Below are 11,345 nucleotides of genomic sequence, written 5' to 3'. Positions count from 1 at the left end.
CAAGGGTTGGAAGACTCTTGCTATTCCATGCTGAAAATTGTCTTGATAAGTGAATTAAATCACCCTTCTTTGCATGCTCCCTTGAAGAATATGAACAGCCCTTGAACTTAGATGATAACAATCAGCTTTGAATGCCTTTAATAGGTGAATTAAGAGTCCTTCAATGGCTTGTCACTTGGCTGAAGTTGAAAAGACTCTCCCTTGGCTCAAACTCATCCAAATCATCCATGCATAAAATTCCCGTAACAAAATTCCAGCCTGCACTGTCTTCAATAAATCGATCATATCTCAAGCTCCCGATATCGGATTAAGGTGATTCAAAAGGCGTTGGAAAGCTAAGAGATAGAGGAATAATGTCCAATTGATTTCTAGAACCAAACACATCTGTATAGCATACAGAATTGGAAGACATTCTGACTGACATTCTTGCATATGATGAAACCATTTAACTTCTCTCATGCACCTAGACACAAAGGTGAACTTTATTCAATATTTAATTGAAAACATGCATGAAACAATTAAGAGTTAATATAATAAAAGAACTAATTTGATGAATGAACTAGATGATTTAAATGCAATGCATGCTTGAATGAACAACACACTTATTAAATGCAATGAATGTTATGCAAACTTTAAATTCTCATGCAAATTCATGCATAAGCAAAGTAAAGTATTCCTCCCTTATTATTCCTTTTTCATCACGTTCCAAACGTGATGTAAACATACTCTCCATAGTTGCTTGAAATTCCTTAGCCCATGCTCGTGTGATGGGGCCACTTGGGTACTTCTCCGGGTCTTTGCTATTGGCTATCATATCATAACATCTAAAGTCTGGTTTTAAAAAGCGCGCCGCCTAGACGTAAAGCGCTTATAGGCGAATGAAAAATCACCTACAACGTTGCAGGTGAAGCGAGTACGAGAAGCGTACTAAAGCGCTCGTTTTTGGCGATTTGACCAAACTGACATATATTTACCGAATATTTACCTTTTTAGCACCGTTTGATATATATTTCCTGAAGTGGCACCCTTTCGGCTGAGCTGGCGAAAGGCGTGCCCCCGGGGACGCGCTTTACCCGTGTTTTTGCTAACTCGACTGCCACGTGTGGAAGGAAAATGACATAAATGCCCCCATCCGTTTTCCCTAACTACCCCTCCTCATCCCCTATATAAACCCCCTCAACCCTCCCTCATTTTTCACACCAAAATCATATTCTCCTCTCTTATATAACTTAAATTCTCCAACTATTTGAGTTTTAAATTTGTTATTAGTGGTAAGAAATTTATTTTTATGTTAGTATTTTTTTAAATAGTATTATATTTTATAGTAATATATTTATGTAAATATTATTTTTTTATTAAAATAATATTTATATAATTATTATTTATTTAGAATTATTAATTTTTTGTGCTAATTATATTGTTTTGTCTACAGTTATAATAGAAAACGAAATGCTGTTGCGATTGGATATTGATCATATCTCCAGACATTTTAGCGATATGGTAATATTTATTTAATATAATAATTAATATTATTAGTTATAAAAATTTTTAAAATATAATAATAATTACACCTTCTAAGTAGAGAAAAATATTAAATTAAACAAATTAAAAGTTATTAAAAAATTTATGTATACGATGACACATTTCATGTTCTGATTGGAGGATTAAATTTATTAAATTAAATTTCAATAAGACTAATTTCATAAAATATGTAAGTCTTGAAGATTAAATATGTAATTATACTAATTTATTAACTTATGCATTAATATTTTTGTTAAATATTGATAAGAGATGACTAGATTGATAACATTTAAATAATTAACTGATAAAATTAATAAATCGATAATCAAAATCAAAAATAATAATATAACTATACGTGTAATATTATAATTTCATACATTTTTCATATAACTACAATAAAATCAAAATTGATTTTCATATATTGTTCTATCATATTAATGTAGATAATTCACTCCACCTTTAACACGTATTAACAAAATACATTTGATAATTCTTACATTATAATCGAAACACTTTACATAATATATTACTAATTTATAATAATAATAATAATAAAATATTTATTATTAAACAAAATACCAGCGTGGTAGTCGAGTCAGTGAAGGCGCGTCCCCGAGGATGCGTCTTCCACACGTGGCATCCAACTCAGCGAAAACACAGGTAAAACGCGTCCCCGGAAACGCGTCTTTCGCCAGCTCAGCCGAAAGAATGCCACTTCAAAAAATATATATCAAACGATGCTAAAAAAATAAATATTCGATAAATATATGTCAGTTCGATCAAATCGCCCCGCTTTTACGCCTTTTTTGAGAAGCAACAAGCGCACTGCGCCTAAGCCCTCCACCGCTATTTTATCTTTTTGTTGGAATAGATGAAGGCTTGCACATAAAGACAAAAAGACAACAGGCATAGCTTTTGTTTACCAAAAAGCTATGAATTAGTCCCTAAGTTTAAATTAATCCCTTAACTTTTAAATGTTTCAATTTCAACCCTAAACTATGACCATCATTCTAAATTAATCCTTAAACTCTCAATTTCATCCATAAACTATGACTTTCATTCTAAATTAATCCCCTAAACTATGTCCTTAAACTATGAATTTTTGTTTAAGTACTAATTTAGAATGAAGTAGATGAAATTAAAATATACAAAAATTTAAAGATCAATTTAAAATAAATGTTATAGTTTGCGGATATATGATACAATAAACTCTTGTTTTATACATTAAAATTTTTCATGCTTAAACATATAATTATTAGTTTATTATAGTGTAATTGTTGAAGTGTTTTGGAAACTAAGGTTCCGAAAACAAGAAATAGTGGACGAACATAGTGTGTGGGGAGGAGATTAATTGATTTAGGAGTGAATCAATGGATAATGGGTATGAATATGTTTCAAAATTGATTTATAATTTTTTTTATCACAAAAGGTGTGCCTCGCCTGCAAAAGGCGCGCGCCTCGCCCAAAGCCCTATGCCTAAACTCCAGGGACCTTCTGCATCTCGGTGCGCCGTGCCCCTTAAAAACCAAGAACTAAAGCAAAGTCAAGGTAAATCAATATTTTCTTCCGTTCGTCGGAGATATAAATTCAATATGGAGATTTACATACTGAAAATTTTCTGTTTCTTTTCCCTCCCTAATGGACCATACATTTGCAGAACTAATCAGTAATATATGTACGTTACATGAAGACTTCCAGCCAGTATTCTATTACCAGTCGTCTTCAAGGCTGGCACGGTGGAAGCACAAGACGGTGCAGACAAATATGATGAACGATGTAAATTCAATGAACATTGCACCTGTCGAAATCATACGAACATGCCTAAGAATAATAGGAATTGCAAAGCTTCCCACAGCAGATGCTCCGGTAAGAAATTTAGCAGCATCTATCCATCTGCAAGAAAAATCAAACACACGCACCAAAAAATAAAAAAAATAATAAAAAAACACATCAATTATTTTAATGCATTCGATATTAAGTAGCATGATCAACTTGTCATAGCCTGTCTCACCTGAAAGCATTGGCCACCAGTTGTTATATAATGCACAAGCCTAAGTCAAGGATTAAGAAAAATTACAATAATATTAGTCCATGTTTTATTGGGAGCTAACGTTTTCAAAAATTGAGTTAATTTGCTAGTGTGCATCTATAAACAAGCCTAAGAAGAAACCAAAAGTATGTAAAGTTAATAAACATCAGTCAATGGATGATGAAAATGAATACAACAAATCCTTCAAAAAAAGTGCAAGAAAAACCTGCCTCCCCAAACTAAACGACCTTCCAACACAATGTTTGTTTTCCTTTTTTCCAGCCTAGGGCTCAACTGCTAGAACCTTAAGAGGAACCAGAATGCAAATCAACCCTATAACAGCCAATATGAGAATGGGAATGGCATTTAAAGAATGTACTAAGCACTTTGATGCTGTCAAGGACATCAAGTCCAAGCAGAAAAAAGACCTAAAATATAAATAAGTTGATTTTGAAGAAATTTTGGCTTTTAGCATGCTAAAACTTTATATTATCACTCTAAACAAACACAGTATAGAGATGCATCCAAATTCCTTTTAAAATAACGTAAAAAGGATAAATACAGCATGCTTTCTAACATAATGCCAAACATTGCTTCAATGGTTAAATAAGCTTCCTATTGCAGTTCTAAGTGCCAGCATATGAAGTCACCTGCAATGAATGAGAATTCACATTCCTAGTTTTTTACCCCAAACCAAGATACTTTCAGAAACAAGACATTGCCAAGTACCAGCATAGAATGTCTCTTGGGATGAATAAGAACTTATGTTCCCTATTCTCATGCTATCAAGCACAGTAGCACACAAACAGGATAAGGGTGAAAATCATCTTGGCACAATACGAATGACAGAATATAATCACTTGAAGAGCGCTTGAATCATGGTTGTCAATACCTCACAGCCGTTATATACTGTTTCAGCCATAAGCTAGCATCTACTAGTAAATTGCATTTTGGATAAATTATGATGTGTTTTGGCCCATTTCGGCCAATATCGACTTATACTGGTGCCTATTGGGACATACAAGTTGGCATAAGATTTTGATATTATAAACCAATTTTTAATTTTTTTATCCTAATAATGTTTTTTATAATTACATTAAAAAATATAAAATATAATTATTGATTAATGTTATTGATCCTAATTAATAATTTCAATTTTATAATTGCATATAAATAGCAGGTATGTATAATATATATTTTTAAAAACAATAAATCAGACTATATATATATAGAAAATATTTTAAGAAACTGATAAACCCAAAATGATACATGGAAACAGATAGATGCTAATAAGTACCCCCAAAAAAATGCATCCACCAGTATGATACTGATAACCTTGGTTTAAATTCAGTGAATCATATCTACTTAGACTTGAAGAACATGACCAACAAAAGCATAGAAGCATATTACTCACACTGCATTTAAACACTAGCACTGCTTCTATCACAAGGAAGTAAAAGAAGAATACATTATTGATGCCAATTCATTCCAAATACAAAACAGTAAAATACACATAAAATTACTATTGAGATTATACAACAAGAATCCAGTGTCGATGCCAACTATGGGCATGCAGTTGAATCAGATTAGAGAAACATACCAGAATTTGCAACAGAATACTAGATGAAAACATAAAAGCAAGCCCAGCAAGCCTGCACATTAAAAAAAAAAGTACAAGTAAACTTCACTTTGCTTATAACTTTACTAAAACTGAGAATTACCAAAAAAATAAAATTACTACAACTTACACTGAAGTTATCAAGGTTCATCCAACAACCCAAAACAGGAAATGCACCATAAAGCAAAAGAAAATGAAATTAGTACTAAAATAATGTCAAACAAAAAAAATAAAACAAATGGATAAAAAAATCCAGAACCCTCATTAACGAAAGATCTGGGCTCTACAACTTAATTTGGTTCCAAATCCCTATTTAATTGCAGGATTATAGTCAAACTGAAAGTACCCAACCTTCAAAACGTTTGGGAGAAGTACCAATTTTTAACGTTAAAATTTTACAACCTTAGAAAGAATGGGAAGGGCAAATCAAAGTGGTAAAGAAAAAAAAACGAAATAATGAAGAAACGAGAGATTATTGTTACCTTCAATAGTCATCGCCATGTTCTTGTAGTAGATGAAGTTGGAGTCGTAGTGGATCGAAATTTTGCTCACCCCAAATTGAGATAGTGTAGAACAAAAAAACGCGAACAAACTACTCCGGAGAAAAAATAGAAAAAAAAAAAGGAAATAATGCATCAAAGACCTCTGTACTTTTAAAACAAATTAACGTGACTCTCGTATTATATTATCTCTTAATGTGACCTTCCAACTCATCAAATAAATATAATGTGGGGGCAAAATCGGCCTAGTAAGGTCTATAGCTTTTTTATTTTGCCTAATAGGGCAAGTATAAATTTATTTTGAGATCTACGGTATTTTATATAGTGACATAGAATTCGTCACATCGAGATGATAAATTTCAATAAAAAATATTTTTTATGCTAACTTTTTATCTTGATGTGATAGATTTTAATAAAAAAATATATTTTATTGAAACTCGTTACCTCGATATAACGAGTTTCATGAATAATGTAGACACTCATTTTCGTTCGTAGTTTTTTTTAATATATATAATAATATAGTATAGTTTTTGAAAGAATTTTCTTTCTTTTGAAACATATAGTTTTTAAAAAAAAATCTTTTTTTGAAAATATATATAATATATAGTTTTGAAAATATTTTTGAAAATATATATAATATATAGTTTTGAAAACGATTTTTGAAAATATATATTATAGTTTTGAAAACCATTTTTGAAAATATATTATATAGTTTTGAAAACGATTTTTAAAATATCTTATCCGAAAGACGGTTGCGACAAATACTATAGAAAACATCATAGATCCCAAAATAAAAATCGAGATACCCTAATGGGCTAAAAACCATTATCTTTATTAGGCCAAAAAAAACCCAATGTGGCCCTCTGACGTTGAATGATAGTATGACAACTGAGCTAAATTGATAATTCAAATATAACAAATAGACTGTAATGTCAGTATCGTGTACTATCAAGTCAGCACCGTAAATTGTCACGTCAGTACCATAATAGTCAAACAATGAAAAACATTGGTCAAAGAGCCACATTGTTTTGTTTTCTGAGTTGAAGTATTATATTGAGAAGAAATACATGTTAGTTTTTTTTTCTCCCAAAAGTATAAGTAACTCTGATATTTTTTACCAAAATAAAAAAGGGTTCAATGTTTGGGGACATCACAGTGTAGTACATCTCCATTGTTTTCTTTTTAAGGGCTATTATTATTATTAGGGTCAAATACATGTCCGAATCATTGAATTATTAGTCCAGTTTTCTTTTAAAAGGTACAACTTAATTACTCAATTAAAAAATTATTACAAATAGATCATCAACATATAATTTATGAGAAAATAACCCCAGTGACCAAAAATGCCTTATAATATACGATTTTAACCAACTTTTTTTGGATTTGCCAAAATGACCAACTAAATCGCAATGCGATCGATAATTCGCAACGCGATCTCCGGTATCGCAAATCAGTTTCCAGATTCGCAACGCGATTCTGACTATCGCATTGCGATTTTTCGACTATCGCAATGCGAATATGTAAATCGCAATGCGATTATGACTATCGCAACGCGATTCTAACTATCACAACGAGATTCTGACTATCGCAACGCGATTCTGACTGTCGCAACGCGATGCTGACTATCGCAATGCGATTTTCAAAACGCCACTATTATCGCAACGCGTATTTTTTTTTCAAATTCCAAACACGAATATTAATATATTGGCACACTGAACCGTCCACAGTATATCCTGTAATCGTAACTCATAACCTAAAACCCTAAATCACAACTCAGTCTCATCTCCATCTCTCACTCTATAAGGTGACATCCGTCCCCATCTCTGACAAAATCAGTCCCCATCTCCGGCGAAATCCGTCTATCTCCATCTCTCAGAGCCACCCTCACAATCATTCACGGTCAGAAATGGAAAATCAACCAAATCAACCACCGAGGGTTAGTTTTTTTAATTATTTTTATTTTGAATTTTTTGCATTATTATTAGGTTTTTCATATTGAAATTGATGATAAGTTTACTGGTAATTTCAATAATAGATTAACCATTTCATTTAGATTGCTTATTAAATTCATTCGATTGCTGTTAATACTGCTAAACTGTTTAGTCTTTAAACCCTGTGAATTTAGTAATTGTCTTTGTTTTGTCTTTTAATTGAAGTAATGCAATCCATTCAAGTTTCAATTTTAGTATTTGAAACCGAGAATCGCAACGCGAAATGAAAATCGCAACGACAGAATCGCAATGCGATTTTCATTTCGCGTTGCGATAGTCATTTTCGTGTTGCGATTTTCATTTTCGTGTTGCGATTTTAAGTTTCAGAAACTATTCTTCTTCTGCAAATTGAAACTTGAATGAATTGCATTACTTCAACAAAAAAACAAAGACAAATACTAAATTCATAGTGTTGCAAATTTAAGTTTGAAGAATAAACTACTACTCTTTATGTTTATTGTTCTTGGTATATCTTCACAGTGTAGTTTTTGGTATATCTAACTTGGTATGTTTATTGCTTTTGTAGAACTTTTATTCGGCTCAATTGACCTTAAGAAATAAATTAAGCCTGGCCAAAACAATTGTGTCGAAGCTTTCACCTGCACAAAGAAAAATATTTGAGGATACTTGCTTCGGGCCATGGCTGAAAGTACAACATCCTGGTGGAGATGCTATGTTGAACCATCTGTTTCTTCAAACCATGACTAGCGATCTACCAGAGACTATACAACGTCGTGATGAAGAGATATGGTTTGATTTTCCACCGGCGTATACGTGTTTTGGGTGAGAGGAGTTTTGCTTAATCACCGGTCTACGCTTCAGACACGATGATGTAGGTCGGTACACTAGACATATTACCCGCCTATCATGGTTATCCCGGGTTTTTCCTGAGCTGTCAATGGAGAAGCCAAATTTACACGTGGAAGACTTGACGAGATTATTGAATAAGAAAGATGGTTTTACTCAGATGGATGACGTCGATGTTGTCCGAGTATGCCTTCTAATACTTTTGTATGCCGGCTTTTTAGGCAGAGAGGCCATACAACCTATTCCTAATGATCTAATTAAATTGGTAGAGGACCTAAATGTGTGGGGTTCGTATCTATGGAAAGCTACATGGAATAAGTTGTCGTCTGCCTTTGATGATCGAAAAAGTTTGCGTGGCGATGGTTCCAAATACACTTTGTCAGGCTTTATTTGGGCCTTTAAGGTAAGAATTTTTATATAATGTTTCCAAAATTATAATTAATTATTATTTAACAATTACTAATGTTTGTTATTATATTGTTTGTAGATTTGGATATTTGAGGCCTTTCCCGCCATGCAGACATATGCATTAAAAACTTCTAATGATATTCCTAGGGCTATTTCCTAGAAGAGGAAATGAACCTTGCAGCAATGGGAAGATTTACTACCGTATACGATAATAAATAATGTAAGTTAACACAAATACTACCATATGTTTATAAACAAGTTATTACTAGTACACGTTTAACTTTGTTTGAGCTTTTATATTGTTAGGAGTCCAACACTCCATTACAGAGGCTGACACCCACGGAAGCTGAGCTTGCCACTGATTGGTGGCAAGCTAGTAAGCTTTTTTTTGATGGCACGGATGATGAGCAACCTCCACTTCGAGAGCCATCACCTCACCCAGAGCCATCACCTGATCGACCCGACTATACACCTCCACAACGAGAGCCATCACCTATTCTGTCACATCATCGAGCCTCTTCTCCACCATCACCTCATGATAGGCGACCGACAAAGATGCCACGACATTTATCTCCCTGTTCTCCACCTCCACCTCCATGGGATGAGTTAGGGGAGTTATGTGATGAGGTCAATGCCTTGCGTGAGGAGGTCGGTACTTTACGCGATGACAATTATGCATGGCGTGTTGAGGTGTCTACTTTACGTGGTGAGGTAGCCGCTCTATGTGAGATGGTAGTATCGTTGTAGAATGAGGTTCATACTCTACGCAACGAGGTAAGTTTAATATTTTTCATATTTAACTTGATGATAAATTTACTCGTAATTTTACTTAGATTAACCATTTCACTTAGATTAACCATTTCACTTAGATTGCTTAGTAAATTCATTCGGTTACTGCCAATACTGCTAAACTGTTTATTCTTTAACCCTGTGAAGTTAGTATTTTTTTTGTCTTTTGGTTTAAGTAATGCAATCCATTCAAGTTTCAATTTGCAGAAGAAGAATAGTTTACTTTCGCAACGCGAAAATGACTATCGCAACGCGAAAATGACTATCGCAACGCGAAAATGACTATCGCAACGCGAATTTGACTATCGCAACGAAAGAATCGCAATGCGAAATGAAAATCGCATTGCGATTCTCTCGTTGCTATAGTCACTTTCGCGTTGCGATAGTCATTTTCGAGTTGCGATAGTCATTCGTGTTGCGATTTTAAGTTTCAGATTCTATTCTTCTTCTGCAAATTGAAACTTGAATGAATTGCATTACTTCAACCAAAAGACAAAGACAAATACTAACTTCATAGTGTTGAAAATTTAAGTTTCAAGAATAAACTACTACTCTTTATGTTGTCATTGAACCTGCACTAAACCTATATGTTGTCCTTTTAAATGTTTATATAAGTGATTACTTCTGGAATGTTATCTGATGCATTTTGTGAACAATGATAGAATAATGACTTGGGTGAATACCGTGCAAGTTTGAAATATATTTGTCTTTGTTTTCACTGTTTAATATCATGTCTGTTTATTTACTGATTTATGTATTAATTTATTTTTAGCAGCCCGCTAAGGTGGATGCTCTACGTCGGGTTTTTCTTGCAAGACGGAATTCACGCATCAGACGGCGTGCACGTGCCATTAAGTCTCCGTTCACCCCAATAGTGCGAAGAATCCGTAAGAAAAAGCCCGACTCACCTGTCATCGTTCAAGAGTCCCCTCCCACCGTTCAAGAGGCCACTGTCATCGTTGAAGAGGTCCCTCCCAACATTCTAGAGCCCGATTCACACGGCGTAATATATCGAATTATTGAGAAACCCCCTCACGTGCCGGACATGATGGATGACTGTTAGCTTTCGTATAAGTTATCAGCCAGTACCATTCCGGCAGATGAAGTGGAGAGGAAACAACTACCGGAAACAATTCTGGATAATACCCTTTGGGCTAAGACCGCAGTTGATTTTTATCTACATGAGCGGAGCCAAGGGTGTTACACTGACATATACAAACTCAACGATGATATGCATTTGTTGATTGAACAGTCTTGGTGGGGTGTGTTATTAGGGGTTGAAGACAATGGCTATTTCGATGGGGGGTAAGTCTTATATTTCTTCTTATATTTCATTTTGATTAATTTTTTTTAAATTTATGTAATTCACTAATATATGTCTTTTTTTGTAAAACAGCATATTGATGCATGGGTGTCACGTCTTCTAATAGTAAGGAAATTGAAGAAAAATAAAAATAAAAAAAAATACGCGATATACAATTATACCGACGTCTTTTCACGTAGTTCACTTGAAGAATCAACGACAGGAATCATATATGTTGGCTAATGGACAAGCTAAACTTTATCCTGCATGGTGGGAGGTCGATAAGGTTAGTATTTATTTTTTTTTAAATATTTTAAAGGTGTTCATAAATAAGTGCGTAATTTGAATTATTACTTATGATTGCAGGTGTTTATCCCTG

General features: G+C 33.6%; 1 protein-coding gene across 4 annotated transcripts; it reads right to left on the bottom strand.

The window, feature by feature from the left end:
• Positions 1-3,070: 3,070 nt before the first annotated feature.
• LOC120214477 (vacuolar protein sorting-associated protein 55 homolog) lies at positions 3,071-9,364 on the bottom strand. Of its 4 annotated transcripts, none has more exons than XM_039212366.1 (3): positions 9,345-9,364; positions 5,151-5,202; positions 3,071-3,572 (listed from the first exon to the last, which is right to left on the bottom strand). In XM_039212366.1, exons 1-3 carry the CDS (start codon positions 9,362-9,364, stop codon positions 3,231-3,233), a joined length of 414 nt encoding a protein of 137 aa, XP_039068297.1. In that variant the 3' UTR covers positions 3,071-3,230. The 4 variants fall into 4 exon arrangements, 3 of the variants coding, with proteins under 3 accessions (XP_039068297.1, XP_039068298.1, XP_039068299.1); XM_039212367.1 differs by lacking the exon at positions 9,345-9,364 and adding an exon at positions 5,651-5,781; XM_039212368.1 differs by lacking the exon at positions 9,345-9,364 and adding an exon at positions 5,299-5,352.
• Positions 9,365-11,345: the final 1,981 nt, after the last annotated feature.

Source organism: Hibiscus syriacus, unplaced genomic scaffold (assembly GCF_006381635.1).
Source record: "Hibiscus syriacus cultivar Baekdansim isolate YM2019G1 unplaced genomic scaffold, ASM638163v2 tig00110065_pilon, whole genome shotgun sequence".
Taxonomy (NCBI): domain Eukaryota; kingdom Viridiplantae; phylum Streptophyta; class Magnoliopsida; order Malvales; family Malvaceae; genus Hibiscus; species Hibiscus syriacus.
The sequence above is the reverse complement of the archived record's forward strand: the minus strand, read 5'-3'. Positions and strand labels throughout refer to the sequence as shown.

Coding starts and splice junctions, on each gene's coding strand:
- LOC120214477 (XM_039212366.1), bottom strand. CDS start 9,364: ATGGCTCTCGTTGTGGAGGT. Junction 5,203..9,344: donor ATGGCTCTCGTTGTGGAGGT/GTATAGTCGGGT, acceptor TTTAATGTGCAG/GCTTGCTGGGCTTGCTTTTA. Junction 3,573..5,150: donor GTATTCTGTTGCAAATTCTG/GTATGTTTCTCT, acceptor TCCTTGACTTAG/GCTTGTGCATTATATAACAA.